General features: G+C 34.1%; 1 protein-coding gene across 3 annotated transcripts in view; it reads left to right on the top strand.

Annotated features, from left to right (window-relative positions):
- Nucleotides 1-17,348, top strand: part of MICU1 (mitochondrial calcium uptake 1) — a 181,929-nt gene that overhangs the window by 72,859 nt on the left and 91,722 nt on the right. For all 3 annotated transcript variants that reach the window (XM_028151351.2, XM_028151360.2, XM_054728692.1), the window contains one exon: nucleotides 11,499-11,613. In XM_028151351.2, coding sequence (XP_028007152.1) covers nucleotides 11,499-11,613 — 115 coding nt within the window. The remainder of the gene's footprint in view (nucleotides 1-11,498; nucleotides 11,614-17,348) is intronic.

Consider the following 17,348-nt stretch of genomic DNA (forward strand, 5'->3'; position numbering starts at 1 on the left):
CCTTTAGCTTACAGAGACTTTAAATCAGTCAACTCTAAATTCTAGATGAATTGATATATTTTTTCTGGTTTTCCTATTGCTCATTTTGAATATCTAGGCAGAATTTTATTGTTTTTGCTCCCATTTTTTCATTTGCCCATCAATCCCATTCTACTTATGTTCTCTTTCTTTTATAATAGGGACATTCTTGCTTTAAAAAAAACTGTAACAGATTTCAAGAGAATGGATAAAATACTTCAGTTCCTTGAAGACTAAAGTTCTCCACAATTATTTCATAGTCACGTATTATTTTAGGGGTAATGATTTAGCCAGGTGGTCGGCAAACTGCGGCTCGCGAGCCACATGCGGCTCTTTGGCCCCTTGAGTGTGGCTCTTCCACAAAATACCACGGCCTGGGCGAATCTATTTTGAAGAAGTGGCATTAGAAGAAGTTTAAGTTTAAAAAATTTGGCTCTCAAAAGAAATTTCAATCGTTCTACTGTTGATATTTGGCTCTGTTGACTAATGAGTTTGCTGACCACTGATTTAGCCTTTTTAAAAAACACCATTAACCTCTTCACTCATTGCTGTCAGTGTTTTATTTTGCCAGTTTAAAGTAATCTCAAAATGACAAATGCTTGACTCTATTTGTCTCTTGAGGTGAGTATTACCAATAATAATATGAAAAAGAATAGTTAGGGCTTTTTGAGTGCTTAGTATGTGCCACGCACTGTTCTAAGTGCTTACATGTAATAACTCGTTTAATCTATACAACTATTCTTTTAGGTAGCTTACTATTTTTATTATCATTTTACAAATAAAAGAAGTACAGAAAAGTTAAAAAAATTAACTTAACCTTTTTTTAAAAAAAATAAGATCATACAGCTAGTAAGTGGTAGAGCCAGAATTTCAAACTAGTAGTCTGGCTCCAAAATTCACCATCTTAAGCACTATGCTATGCCATCTTTCATACATCTAAGCTATTTGTTTATATAATCTATTCGTAAATAGAAATTTCTCTTGTCAGATAATCACTTTACTACCTTAATGCTGTTTGGGAAAAAAATAAAACTTATTCTTTTACCTTCTTTTTGCTAAGACTGCTAAAATTAATTTTTCTGCTGTGATAAAGTACAGTTGGAACCCATAATTACTCTGAAAAATCACATAGTTTCATTTTAATGAAAGAAAATAAGAGGTATACAATTTTTAATAGCTAAAAGTAGAAATCAGAATTTCAACTTTACTGTTATTCTGTTATTTGCTCCATTATTTTCTCATATGCCACAAACACCAATTGGCATTTTGAAAAATGCTTTTCATTCTTTTTTTATTTTTATTCTTTTTATTACTAAAGCCATCTCTCTTAAGTAACACTGTCATATGTATTTGAAAAATTGGGTCTTAGCTCATTGTAATCAAGATGGTAGAGAGAATAATGTTTTAGCTATAGCTAAACTATTTGCTCTTTCAAATATTGATTAGTTGTGTGTCAGATGTAGCACCATTTGAATGGTGCTACTCATTAGAGTCGGTGTTTAGACAAGCAGAAGTTTAGAAAGTAATTACATTAACAGTGAATGCAGAAACTGACTCAGCATTTCAAGAAATCCTTTGATACCTGCTGCAATTTTCTCTTTTATTTTTAGTCTCAGATTTTTTCCTCTTCCTCTTTATCATACAAGGTCTTTAAATTATTTTAAAACAGTTTCTCATTTTCTCTCTTCTTACAAATTAGCAATTTTAGTTCTTTTGTACACACCACAGCCCTAAGAAAATCTGGCTTTAGTGTCTGAAATATTTTTTAAGGGATTTCCATTTTGAGAATCTCAGTATTTACTAAATGTAAATGGTTGAGAGATGTTACAGTATGCTGAATTGAGGATGAAAAAATACATTATGGAATGCTGAACTCAGTGGATAGTAAATAGCACAGGGTGAAAACAGTGTGACTTTGGATATAGACCATCCTGTGTTCATATATGGACTCTGCCATATAATTGATGGGTTACCTTCGGCAGGAGACCATTTACTACTCACCCTCTCTCAGTGCCAGTTACCTTCTCACTGAAATCAGGACAATGAGAAAAGTACCTAGCTCTACAAATTATAGCTACTTTGCACGACTTTGAGCATTTTATTCAATCTATGAATGGAGCTGGCTATTTTATATATATATATATATATATATATATATATATATATATAATCTTCTTTCTTGGTTTGTATGAAATGCTGCAGAATAGCATACCCTGTACATAATTACTCTCTCCGTGGTTCTTTCCTTCCCAGTTAGATCGGGTATAAAAAATCTACTTGTGCTATCTCTGTAATGACCAGTTGGCTGGGATTAAGTAGTTAGTCCATGAACTGAAGAGAGACCTCTAGTTTGATTTCTCATATCTGAACTGTCCTGTGTTTACAGTGATTCATCTCACCCCCGTCATACCAAACTTAGCCTTAAGCTTGTAAATTGCTAAAAGCCAATGTTTTTTTAGTCAAGAATTTTTTTCATGCTACTAAGCTTGGTTTAAGAAGTATGATAAGTTTAGGTCAAATTTTATTTCACAGCCAGTGAAGTTTATGTATTGAAAAAAATCTTTAAAATTATTTGATATTTGAAGATATTTTAGAGTGGTACTCAGCTAAATTAGCAAACGTAAACTGCTTCATCAAATCTTCAAGATGGCATGTGAATAGTAATTTATTTAATGCAACATAATTTGCAGGAGATCTGAACTGATCCTTAGGGTAATTACTAATTCTCTGAACTTATTTGAGTTTGGTTGCCTATATGTTAATATGAATGGTAAAGCAATGAATTTGCCATGAAGTTCAAAAATATTATATCCATAAGGTGATAGTGAGACATCCAAATGGAAAACCTTAAAGAAATGGTTTGACTATCCATGAAAAAAAGAAGTGTTTGCTTTCCCTTTTTTTTAAGATACAGGTAATTATTTGTGTGTTTCCTTTTTATAGTAATATGAAGTTTTTCTACAATTGTATGTTTCACTTTTAGGAGGTTATATTAAGTTATTGGGGTTTTTGCTTTTTGTTTTATTGTACCTAGCAGATTGGTCCTCATTTTCTATTTCCAGGTGTTCATTGATTTTATTGCAGTTCTTAATTGGTCCTTTATCTGTTATATTTTGTGATGTTTATATATATAATCAAAATGGGAGTTTGCTCATATAATCAAGCAATGTCAATTTTTTTTCTTTTTCTCATCTTCTGATCAGGATTTCTGGCAGGTACTGACAGCATGTGCTTTAACTTAGTTAATGTTCCAAACCCATAGTAACGCTTCAGGGACAAAGGTTCAGTTCGGTGCATGTTCATGTCCTTTCCCTACTCCCTTCAGAGAATGATTCATTGCTCTCACTTTAAATTTATGTACTTTTTCTTTAATATGCCAGTTCAAACACTGCATAAGTCCTTGAGACTATAGTACCTACTATAATTTAAAAGGAAGTGGTTTTCTCATTTATATTTATAAGATTATTTACATTTATTGTAATAAACTTTATGAGGTTCATTCCAGAGTGTGTACTTACAACTATAAAAACTATAACATCACTCAAAATAATCACAACTTCATAAAACCATTAAAAAAAAAAACCAAGACAGGAAAATTTGGCTAGTCCATTTTAAAAGGAAGTTTTAACATTATGTGTCACACAAAAGGTCAACAAACTATTTTAAACATTATATTATATGAGGGTTATTCAGTATATTGGATCATTTAAATAATCTTAGTTGGGATGCCATGCTCCTAATTGAACTGTAATAGTAACTTCAAGTGAAAAATCAATAGTTTTTTTTCTTTTAAAATTTCTTACATAACAAATATAGATAAGCTGTTGCTTAGTTGCACTTTGCTCAAAATGGCTTCAGGGGAAACAGAACATTTAGAAAGACTTTATTATTTTGTTTTTTTTAAGCTAATCAACAACTTTAACTTTGTAAAAGCTAGAAAATATATGGAGAAAACCATGAAAAAAGGAATATATAGATTGTAGGCTGATAAAAGAGAATTTCAAGGACATGTGTCCTTTTCAAGGACATTTTTAAATTGATCTTTGAAGGTTTAGACTCTTTAATTATAGCTTATAAATTATTAAAATTTATTCATTTTTAAAAAACATTACTCTTGCATTTCTTAATAAAAATATAAACTAAACCGAATTAGAATATCTTTTGGTTTAAAACAATGATATAATTAATGAAGATCATAGGGTGCTCTTTATTTTTATAGAACATTTTTATGTGCTTTCTTGTTTTTAAAATGGGATATATTTTTAATAGTCCCATTACCAAACACCAAACCAGTCATCCTATCATTAATGCATAGACTGTCTTATCTTTTTGCCTTTAACTGCATTGTGAAACAAACCAACACACACTTACATAATTATGTCAAAAAATGTATTAGTAACCCCAGAGATTCTATTTTAGAATAGCTATAGCAAAACCATAGTGCTATGGAGCATAGATCAGATGGAATGCTAACACCTGTGATTGAGGAAATTGACTTCCTGTTCTCTAATTCAGCACAACAGTTTGTAGGAGCAGCTAAAAACTTGACAATTGTATGGTTTAAGGCTTGAAGATTTAAAATGACTTGATTCAGATAGGTATCTTTCCTAGGAAGTTAGAAGAGGGAAGAGATACCTGCTTGGAAGTCTGGAATCTATAGCATTACTAAGTAGTCAGCCACCATAGATGACAAAAGAGCACCAGTCTTCTTTAAACTTTGACTATTGAAAGTAATATTCTTTGTTGATCAAGGATTCAAAATCAAGTGTTACTGTATTCTTAAGGATATCTTATTAGTAAGCTTTATGTATTAAAAATAATGAACTTTTTTCTTAGAATTGGTAGTGGGGGAATTGTTTATCTCTGTTAGGTTCTATAAATATCACTCATTTTGGTGACATTGGTATAAATCCTTTAAGCTTCCAAAGATAATGAGCAGCCACTTCATAGCAGAGGGCTTTCTTGCTTGCTTCCTTACAGGGATTTGTCCTTTGCATGCTAAGTTCTGATTGCCTGTGGGAAGGCTGGATTCCTTTTGTTTTCCTGTTAGCATAGAGTGCCTCTTCAGATGCAGCTTATGAATAGTATCAAATACTTCCTGTATTGCTGCAAGGAGTATGCATAATGTCTCTTTCCAGTCTCTGAGTTCTACCACTAACTTAAGTCTGTTGTTTAACATGTGTTTGATTATTCAGGTTGAAAAAAGAAACAATATGACCATTAAGGGCTCCCAAGAAGGGTATAATTTACTTGGTTGCCCCAAATATTCAGACTTCTTTTATGATGTTTTTTATTACATTTTAATTTTATATTCTATTGTGTTTGAATTTGGGGTCAGCTTAACCCATTTGACTTATCATTATTGATTTGAAAACATGAACATGACTAACCATTGCATTTCTAACACCTTCATATTTTGTTATTTGTCATGAAACAAGATTTGAAATTCACTTTGACATGAGAGGACTTGGTTCCAAGCTAACTTCCTTTTTCTTATTTTAGCAGAAATACTGTAGCATGTTTTAAAGTTACACAAATGAAGTTCTATGAAAGCTTCTCAAAGCAATTTATCCTATTCTGGTAAAAATGGGTTCTCAGCCTAAATATCTACTGATGTGCTTTGGTTGCAGAGAAAGTGTGAGGAGAGTTCTTGCTTTGCATATTTGTCTTTGCCATGATGCATTTTTAAAAGTTTTAAATTTAAATCAAAAGCTTCTCCAATTACAGGTTAATCTAAGATTTGTTAATGAAGAAGAGTATAAAGAGCCATTACATTCTTAAACTGATACTTATTTTGAAAATGATTAGAGTATATATTTGAACAAGTCAAGGCATAAAAATATGATGTGTACCTACATCATTAACTAAACTTTGTTTTTAAGATAACTGAGCTGATACAAGTTAAGCCCCAAAGTTAATATTTTACAATAGTGAACAGTGTTTTGCTCCGAAAATATTCAGTGCCCATTAACAATTTCAGAAATTGCAAACAATGTAGAAACCTGGTCCATTTCTGTGTATTTGATACACTATAACATGTAATGTTTCATGGCCTAGGCTCGGGAGTCAGACCATGATCTGTCCTGCCACTTCATAGCATTTGTCACTTTGAGCTACTTATTTAACTTCTCTAAGCCTCACTTTTCTAATCTGTAAAGTGCTGATAGTGTCTCCTCCCTCATAGAATTGCAGTGAGGACTGAAAAAGCTCATGCAAGTGCTTAGCACAGTGCCTGACATAGAAATGCAAACTATAATTTTTTAATTCTTGGTATATCTTAAAGGTCAGTGGTGTTCAAGGGATATCTATAAACGTTCGATTTCAAAATGATTTAGAAATCTTCAAATAAAGGGTTTCCTGGGGGACAGTAGTTCTAGAACAGTGTGAATCAAGGGTGTGAACGATGATCCTCAGAGTGAAACTTTTTTGTTTTTATTCTTATGATGCATTTTTATAATATTTTTTCCAAATGGGAGAAGATGAAATACTATATTAACATATTTTTCAAAACTGGTCTGAGATTGTGTTTTCATGAAGTGATAGGGAAGCCTTTTGTAAGCCATGTGACTAAAACCATGACTGCTGCTGAGCTCAGGACAGTTCTTTTCAGCACTGATTGATCTGAGTGACCAAAGTTCAAAATTAATTTTTAGATCAGGTAACAGACGATAAATAATGGTAAAACATCAATTCTTTCATCCAGAGAAAGAATGTGCACACTTGGAAGCAAGTGTGCAGGCTTAATGGGTAGAATTGATGACTTTCTCCGTCTAGGGCTTTAATAACACCTCATCAGATACTGAGACCTGGAATAAATCACTTCAATAAAGTTGTATAATTCCCTTGAAGTTAATGCTGTTCCAGTGGACTCTCGAATCTTTATCATAGCTTTAATCAAATCTTCTGCCACTGTTTTTTTTAAGCATCTTCATTTGTATTCATTTTTTTCTATAGCCATGTAGGCAATGAACTAGAAAAGCATTTGCATTCTAGGCATTTGGAACAGTGCTCAGAGCTATGAGAGTGGTTGTAATTGGGACTGAAAAGAGAATGGCTTTCTGGCAGAGGGAGGCTGACAGTATCTTCAGCATTCACCTTCCACATTTTGTTGCACAGTAATTTATGTTTGTTGCTAAAGCAATATTATCTCTGAAAAGATTGGAAACTCTGAGTTAGGAGAAGAAGAAATCATAAACTATTCCAAATTATAAATGTCTTGCTTTAATTTTTATATGACATATCCCCAAATCTACCTTCTTGCTAATTCATATATGTGATGGGGAAGAAGAATAACACATATTAACTGTGCAACATTTTATTTTTTATTTGGAATAGTGTGCTTGTTTAAGATCAGTAGCTTACTAAGGCTTTGGCATCTGTCTATGTACCAACTAAATAATGATGTATGAGCATTAATTGCATGGGAAAACTGTTGAATTTCCTCTTTCTAATATTCTAGCCTTCCCTGCCCCAACTATTTATTATTTGGAAATGATATGCCAAAATTGTATTTTCTGGAAGAATATATTATTCTCATTAATTTGTCTTTGAAGTACAACTTCAAATATTTCTTGAAGGATTTAGAGAGACTTTGGAATGTATTTCAGCAATATAGAGAAATGTTAATATTAAAATAGTCCAATTATTTCAGTCTCATAAAGGATGACCTCTTAATTAAATTATAAAAGTGTGTTCTTTATCAGGTTTTCTGTGTACTAGGAATATTTTAAGGTTCTAGATTATATGGTGGCACCTATTTTAAAGTATGTTTTTATTGATTTTAGAGAGAGAGGAAGGGAGAGGGAGAGAAAGATAGAAATGTCTATGAGAGAGAAACATCATCAATTGGCTGCTTCCTACATGCCCCCTGGGGATCAAGCCCACAATCTGGGCATGTACCCTGACCGGAATCAAACCAGAGACTTCTTGGTGCAAGGGTTAATGCTCAACCACTGAGAACACTGGCCAGGCAGTAGCACCAATTTTACTATCATAGTCTATCAACTTCTATTTGATTGAAAAAGTTTATTTTGGACTATAGAACTTGAAAAGTGGGTCTTATCTAGAATAAATAATGACATTAAACTCCTAGATAAGATTTTTTTTCTCTTTGGCTTCATCCAGTTGAATCCCAGAAGGCAAAATTATTGCCCCTATTTTGATCAACCCTGTAATAGGATTTACTGTTTGAGCACAGTATTCAGGAGTTTGAATCATATCTGGAAATCCCGGTCCCAGAGCTCCTAAAGGCATCTGCAACTTTAAGCAGATGTTTTATAAGTTTATGACCTCCTGGTCTCTCAAGCTGCCTTTTAAAAACCATTTACATAATTCCATGTTTATTTATACTTTGAAAAATAATCATATACTTTGCTAATAATCATAAGACCTTCCAAAGAAAATGGGCCACTCAAATCAGAGAACATCATAGAAGAGTAGATCCATACTTAACCTGTCAATTGATTTTCAGCAAATGGTTTAGAAACGACTGTATGTCCATATTTTTTAAAAAAATAAACCTTACCTCTATGTCACTATACACAAAATTGACTTGAAATGGATTACAGGCCTAAATGTCAAATCTATAACTATAAGTCTTCTAAAAGAAAATCTGAAGTTTAGTGGCTTAAAACAGCAATAATCATTACTTGTCTCCTGTGCTTTCTGTGAATAAGGAGTTTGGCTTGATGGTTCTGGCTCAGGTTTTTATATGAGGTTGCAGTGAAATGTTGGCTAGGACTTTAGTCATTTAGCCTGCCTGAGAGTGCAAGATTCATTTCTAAGGCATATACACCAAATAATTGAAAGCTGATAGTCAAACAAATATTTGTACAATGTGCATTGTAGTCCTAGGTGAAAACAACCCAAATATCCTTCGTTGGATGAATGGATAAACAAATTTGAGAATATATACATATATATATATATATATATATATATATATATATATATATATATATATATATATATGGCAATAAAGAGAAATACTGATTGATGCTACAACATGGATAAACCTAGAAAACATGTTATTTGAAAGAAGCCACACCATCTCATATGGTTAAAATAGTGAATTTTATCACAATAAAAAATAAGCCTCCAAAGGGGAAAAGAAAGAAAGGAAAAGAAAGCTGTTCTGGATTAATGGATATTAAGAAGACATGACAACTAAATGCCATTCATAATAGTGTATTACATCCTGGACTGGGGGAAATAGCTATAAAGGAAATTAATTGGGAGAGTTGACTAAATTTGAAAGTAGACTGCGGATTAGGTAATAGTATGTATTAAGTATCCTGGTTTTATTAAATTTATACTGTGGTATGTAAGAGAATGTCTTTGTTGGAAATATATACTGAAGTATTTAAGTGTTAAGTGTAATATAACTTCAACTTTCAAAATAGTGCAAAAAAATATGTCTGTATAAAATGATAAAACAAATAGGGTAATGTGTAAGCTGTAGGTGAATCTGAGTAAAAAGGATACAGAGTTCCTATATGGGTCTTTCCACTTTTCTGAGTTGAAATTGTATCAAAATTGAAAGTTACCAACAAAACTAGATTTGTCTTTCTGTATCTTCTGAGTAGCAGCATTGTCTAGATGATTTTTAGAAAAATAATGTTAGATATGCTTCTGTGACTTAGCTGCCTCTGCCCTTCGATTTTTGTCTTTGTTTCTCAACTTCTGGATCCCAATATGTTATTTATTTTTGTTTGCTTATAGCATTATCTCCATAAGATTATTACATAATATGAAGTACTCAGCTTCTGTACACTTATTGTTCTGCCTAGTAATGGTATAACTTTGGAATACGATTCTCATTATGTATATTTTTTCTTATTCATATGCTTTGTTTTTGCAGTATCTTGAATATTGTAAAAAAAATTACTTCCTTTATTTTGAGAAATTAAAATATTACCTTCCCGGTGAAAGGCTTTGCTGGTCCTGTTTTCATCCAGCAGTATTTTTTTTTTTTTTACTGTAATTTGTGTTTAATCTCTTGGTAGAAGGTCCAGTGTGGTATGAGATCTAACCTTAATTTGAGCAGATTGGGCTATGTGCTCATTTTTGTTGTTGACTCAAAGAAATAATCTCTAAATGCTGTCAAGCAGGACCATACTTTCTGTCCATCATAAATGGGTCAAAGAAGCCCTTTCCTAAGTGGGATCTGCCATCAAAACCTGGTACTGCTTTGTTGACATTTAACTATGGATTTTAACCTTTCTGTGGTTACTGTTTCATATCAACAAACAAATATTCAGTAAAAGCTATCAGTGGGTTTACTAAGAAGATCATGGTAATTCACTTGGTACTTGTGTTTTCAATTGGTTAACTAGTTTTCTTTCCTTTGTGGTATATGATGGGATCTTCACTAGACAGAGGTAACCTATCGGATAGTGTGTACCTGGATGCTGGTGTGGTGGTGCTTGTTGGTTTAGTTTTCATGGTATTTCTACCAAGGTTATGTTTGCAATGCTGCTTATCATTTTGCACTTGCATGACATTATTACTTTGATCGTACTTTGTTGCTTTGGGTTCTTGAAACCTCGTCTTACTTTTTTTTTTTTTTTTTTTTGCACCAGAATAATTCCTTAAATATCTTTGGTTGGCCCAGAACTTATGGAAATGAGTTTCAAGTCTTAACACTTTATTGGATCCTTTTCAGTTTTTGAAAATATCTCCAATGTTACTACTAAGTTTATAATTCAGCTAGGAATTCAGAAAACGGAGTAGGTTTGCTTAAGCATCCAGGAAGAGACCACTTGCCAGACAGACTATTACTGAAGCTGGTAATCAACTCTCTTTGAATAATAGCTGCGTTTTAGGAGAGTTTCATCAAATAGCTGAAATTAAGAGCTTCTACCAAGGTAACAATAAATATAATGAAATAAACTGATGTCTAAAGCTTGGCGTGCATGTATTTTAGAGATGCTGTTTACTCTGCAAGCTCATCTACATTCCGAAACTAAGATTCTTGGCGGTCATAAGGAAAAATTAAAATTAGTATTTCAGAAATTAATTTTCTGAACATTTATGTCAGGCTTGGTTGCTTACCTCTTCATTTTTAATCACTAATAGTATAGTTTCTTAGTAAATTGAAACTGACTTCACTTTAGTTTTTTAATTTGTTTTGATTTTTTTTTCATATACTTCTATAGAAGAAGATAATTTTTAAAACTAAGAAACAAAATTAGCCCTGAACTGGGTCTGTATATGCTAAATGGCAAAAGTTCATAAAATTGAAATTAATTTGCAATGTTCATATTGAGCCAGTATTGAAACAACAAAATTATCTTTTGTCTTATAATTTTCATCATCTTGAAAACTGTAAAGGATCTATTAATTTGGAATGGCCATCAGAAATATGCTTATGATAAATACCATAAAATTGTCAGATAAATGATGATTCATCTTTAGCTATTTATGTTCTCATTCTACTGTATCTTCTTTTTATCTTTTGCTGGGACCCATATATTTAATAGAAAATTGCCCAGGAACGAGAAAAATTTGCTGATGAAGGCAGTATATTTTACACCCTTGGAGAATGTGGACTCATATCCTTTTCAGACTACATTTTCCTTACAACTGTTCTTTCTAGTAAGTATAAACTTTTCCTTTTGTGTGTGTGTGTGTGTGTGTGTGTGTGTGTGTGTGTGTGTATGTGTGTGTGTTGTGTGTGTTTTGTTTATAGGGAGCACCAGGACTCTAAAAAGAATTAGATTGATTGGAGGGCAGAACAAGACATGTTCATAAAGTTAATTGATTATGTTATATAAAATTCACTTATCTGGAATTCTCTGTAACTTGTATATAGAACCACTCGAAAAAGAAAAAAAACTAAAGTATTCAGGTAAAGTTTAAAAAAAAGGCAATTATGAAATTATAGCTACCTTTAACTGTTTGAAGCTCTGTATTCTGTTGCCTTCTCCTATATAACCTTTGTTAATGTTTCAACTTCCCCAATAAAACACATATTGATCCATTATTTCTCCCACTAAAGAAGAAAATTGGTTCAGTTGTTTTAATTGTGTTTAATATTCTTTTTTAATCTTGGGGGATTACTATTTAAGACACAAAACTCAAGTTTGACTCATTTTGAGCATTGATAAATTTCAGATTTTTTTAAGCTAAACAATTTTGTTGATCAGTATGCTCTCTCTCTCTATATATATATATTTATATATATATTTTTTTATTTCAGAGAGAGGGAGATAGAAACATCAATGATGAGAGAGAATCATCATCCTGCTGCCTCCTGCATGCCCCCTCACTGAGGATCGAGACTGCAACCCGGGCATGTGCTCTAATGGGGAATCAAACCATGACCTCCTGGTTCATGGGTTGGCGCTCAACCACTGAGTCACACTGGCCAGGCTCTATGCATTTCTTAATTTTACTTCCCTTTAGTGTGATTTTTTTTTAACTATTAAGAAAAACTAAACAAAATGTATGTTTCTAGCTCTTTGTGTACACTCTAATAAAATTTACCTAAAATTGAAATTACTTCCCAATGTTCATATTAAGCCAGTGTTGAAACAAACAAACAAACAAACCTAAATTGAACCAAAGAGATCTGGTTTGCATGTTGAAAAGAGGGTATTCCCAGTTTTTTTCCATCTGGGACATATCAAACAAAAATAACTACCCCTTCCTTCCCTTTTCTAAGCTAGTCATCTATAAATATGAAACTATAAGACAGTTTTTAATAAATGACTTGTATAGTTCTTGTCATGCCTGTGACTACTTTTATCCTTTTCCCTCTGATTGACAGGAAAATGAAGAAATATAGACTAGGATACCTTACCCCATCTGTCTGTGGGGTACCAAAGTGTCTGAATAAATTCATGTGGTAGACCAGTGCTCTAGCAATGTAAATATACATTGATTTGTTATGAAGATTCAAAATAGTAAACCCACTAAAAATGCATTGTGATCTTAAATATGTAGTGTTAGTTATTATTTTAAGGGCATGGGTTTTCAAAACAGGCTTCAGTTCAGATCCTGGCCTCACCAGTTCTTAGCTTTGTGATTAGGAGCAAGTCAGTGAACTTGTTCATCTGTTTTGTCTGTAAAATGAAGAGAGCAGTAATACCAAACCCAAATTATTTATTTGAGGATTTGGGGATCATGAATAGAAATAGTACCTAGTTCAGCCCTGGCTGGTATTGCTCAATGGTTATAGCATCAGCCCATGCACCAAAGGGTCTCGGGATTGATGCCCAGTCAAGGGCACGTCCTGGGTTGCAGGTTTCGATCCCCACCTCCATGGGGATATGTGCAGGAGGCAACCAATTGATGTGTCTCTCGCATGGGTGGTTTTTTGTTTTTTTTTTTCTCTCTCTCTACCTCTCTTCCTCCCTTCCACTCTCTAAAAAATCAATGGAAAAAATATCCTCGGGTGAAGATTAACAAAAAACACCAGCAAAAAGTAGTGCCTAGTTCAGTGCATAGTATTTGGTATACTTGCAATTTGTCTGGATTTTTATTCTTGATATCATGTCACAACCTGTTATTTCATATCTAATTTTATTTTATTTTTCCCTTTTTTATTAAATTTATTGGAGTGACACTGGTTAACAAAATTATAAAGGTCTCAGGTGCACAATTCCACAACACATCATCTGTACACTTATTGTGTGTTCACCACCCCAAGTCAAGTCTCCTTCCATCACTATTTATCCCAACTGTACCCTCTCCACCTCCCCATACCCCTTTTCCCCCAACAATCACACTGTAGTTTGTGTCCATGAGGGTTTTTTTCTCTCTCTCTTTTTAAAAATATGTTTTTATTGTTTTTAGAGAGAGAGGAAGGGAGAGGGATAGAGAGATAGAAACATTGATGAGAGATAAACATCAATGGGCTGCCTCCTGCATACCCCCTACATGTGCCCTAACTGGGAATTGAACCAGTGACCTCTTGGTTCATTGGTCAACATTCAACCACTGAGCCACACCAGCTGGGCTTTTCTCTCTCTTTTTTTTTTTTCTTTATTGTTCAATACCTCCAACTCCCTCCACACATTCCCCCCTAAGAAACCTAATCAGCTATCAGCCTGTTCTCTTTCTATGAATCTGTCTTTGCTTTTTAGTTCACTAGATTCCATATATGAGTGAAATCATATGGTACTTGTCTTTTTCTGACTGGCTTATTTCACTTAGCATAATGCTCTCCAGGTTCATCCATGCTGTTGCAAAGGGTAAGATTTCCTTTTTTATTATGGCCAAGTACTATTCCATTGTGTAAATGTACCTCAGCTTTAAAAGATCCAAAAATCTTGTCATTAAAAAAACCTAACAGAGCCCTAGCCAGTGTGGCTCAGTTGGTTGGAACATCATCCCATACACCAAAAGGTCATGGGTTCAATTCCTTTCAGGGCACATACCCAGATTGTGGGTTCAATCCCTGGTCTGAACCCTGATCTGGGCACTACAGGAGGCAACAGATTGATGTTTCATTCCCAAGTCAATGTTTCTCTCTCCCTCTCCCTCTTCTTCTCCCTCTCAAGTCAATAAAAGCATATCCTCAGTTGAGTTTCTTTTAAACAACAACAAAACCTAGCAGAATTGGTAGGGATTTTTAAATCATTTTTATGACTTAAGATAGAATTAAAATTAAATAGGCATGATGTGGCAGAAAGCGACTAACTTGGAAAATTGCATTGCTGTATGATATGTACTGGAATTAGTCCTTGTAAATGTTTGTTGAGCTGAAATGAGATTTTAACTTATACAGAAGGATTACAAAGCAGAACCTTCAGAAAATCTGGCATGTATTATAGCTCCCTTAAATGAACCATTTAAAAGCAGGTTTCAAAAAAAAAAGTCACATTGGCCCGTGAGTTCTGGAAGCCTTACTTTTTGGTTCTTGGGTCCTATCTTAAACATGTTTTATAAACATAGTTGTTTATAAAAGTGCTTAGTATTATGATGTCAAATACTTTGTTTTTGTCAGGAATGAGAAAATATAATAAGGATATGATTTTAAGATTTTCTTTTTATCACTGGTTTTAAGCATTTTAATCATTATGTGCCTTTAGTGTTTCTCAACGTTAGTACTACTAACGTTTGGGCAGGGCAGTTCATTCTTGTGAGAGCTGTCATGTGCATTGTAGCATGTTTAGCACCATTCCTGACCTCTGCGCAGTAGATGCCAGTAGCGGCAACCAAATGTGTCTTCAGGATTTGCCAAATGTGCCCCGGGGGGTGGGGGGGATCATTCTCGGTACACAACCAGTGATGTAGTTTTTGGCACATTGGTTTTTTTGTTTTGTTTTACTATATGCCTTGATGTAGTGTTCTTCATGTTTTTTGTCTTGAAGTTGTTTGAACATTTTGTATCTGTAGGTTTATAGTTTCCATCTAATTTTTAAACATTTCAGCCATTGTCTTCACATACTTCTTTGCTTTTCTGTCCTCTCCTTTGGTGATTCCATTACAATATATTTTCCTTACATCAACCTGATAATGCTTACACTATTATTACCTTCATTTTACAGATGAGGAAATGGAGACATAACAGAGGTTTACATATAAAAAACTTGCCCTGAGTCCCACAGTAAATAGGTGATGCAGGGTTTGAACCCAGGCCAACCACAGTATCTGGGCTCCTGTTGCTTTGTTTTACTGCTGTGGTCACATTTTCAGCAATGATAAGCCATAAATTAGCATAGTGCCTCTAAGGTTGGACTGTGAAGAGACTAGGCATTAACTCTTCTGTAGATAATGGGCATGTTGAATGTTACACACTGCATTGTCCACTTTCTCTAATAAGCCACAGGGGGAAATGTACCACAGAAATTACACTGAGGTCAGTTCCTTCCCATGTCCAAATTGCTGCTAGGATGATAGGAAGTGAGGTACTCAGTGGATCAACTTCCTGTGAATAACAAGGGATCATTACAGTCTAGATGCACTAAATGATTCCCAGGTCATCCTGCAAGAGAGAACGCAATTTTTTAAACACCAAAAGCGTTGTTAAGGAGTGGCTTGAGACTGGTAGAGGTGCATTTGTGTCTTCATTAATCTCTTGTCATGGTGGACAACAGGGTCTGTCCTTGAGATTTCCAACCAGCCAGAGCAATGTGAATGGCATAACCCTGATAATGCAGGACTGTCATATTTCTTCTTAATTTACTTTATTTTTTAATTGATTTTAGAGAGAGGAAGAGAAAGATAGATGTGAGAGAGAAACATCGATCGGTTGCCTCCCTCACATGCCTGGCTGGGGATGGAACCTGCAATGTGGGTTTTTGCCTTGACCAGGAATCAAACTCACCACCTTTTGGTACACGGGACGACATTCCAACCAACTGAGCCACATCAGCCAAGCAGGATTGTCATATTTCTGATTAGCTGTTTTTTTGCAAAATTAATGGACTCAATGTTCAAGAAATTGCCATCATGTTGAAGAATATGAACATTCTGCCCAACTGGATTGACATTTGGAAACTCAAAGTACTTTCAAAACTACACTATATTGTCAAAAATAAAATTTGAGGAATATATATACATGCATATACACACACATATATAGAGTAAATCATTAAATTCCTTTCTTGACTTATAACTACCTCTCCTGAAAATAAAATTAACAAAGCTGCTTCTCTGAAACATTATATATATATATATATAAGCCTAATATGCAAATTGTCCCCTCGGGAGTTTGACCAGGAGACCGAGAGTTCAATTGCTCGCTATGATGTGCGTAGAACACCAGGGGGAGGTGTGGAATGAAGGAAGGCCCTGGCTGGCAGCTGGGGAAGGGAGGCCCTGGCCGGCAGCCAGCAGCCAGGGAAGGGAGGCCCCGGCCGGATCCTACCTGTGCACAAATTTCGTGCACCAGGCCTCTAGTATAATATAATTTCCCCCATTAAATAGAGCTCATTCTTCTCATTTAAACTTTTTAGAAGTTTGATTTTTAGCTAAACAAGAATTTCTTGGACACACATTAAGAAGAACAATCAATTTGGCAACAATGTCTTGTGCTTATAATAAGCAGTGGCATATCATATCACTCTTCTCTGTGTGTGCTTGGGATAATGAGGGCCTTCTTTGAACCTAAAATTTTAAACACCGTCTCACACTCACACACACTTATACATACATATCTCCTAATTCCCTTTCCTGCTTTGTTTTTTCTCCTTGGCAATTATCACTGTTCAACGTTCTATATCACTGATTGATTGACCTTGTTTATTACCTAGAATGTAAACTGCATGACACTGATCACAGGTTTGTGACAATATTCACTACAAACATATCTGGGATATATAAAGCATTGTGGCCAGGTAACAAAGCAAGACTATAATTTTTTTTTCCAATTTTCTCCAAAA

This window comes from Eptesicus fuscus, chromosome 17 (assembly GCF_027574615.1).
Source record: "Eptesicus fuscus isolate TK198812 chromosome 17, DD_ASM_mEF_20220401, whole genome shotgun sequence".
NCBI classification, from domain to species: domain Eukaryota; kingdom Metazoa; phylum Chordata; class Mammalia; order Chiroptera; family Vespertilionidae; genus Eptesicus; species Eptesicus fuscus.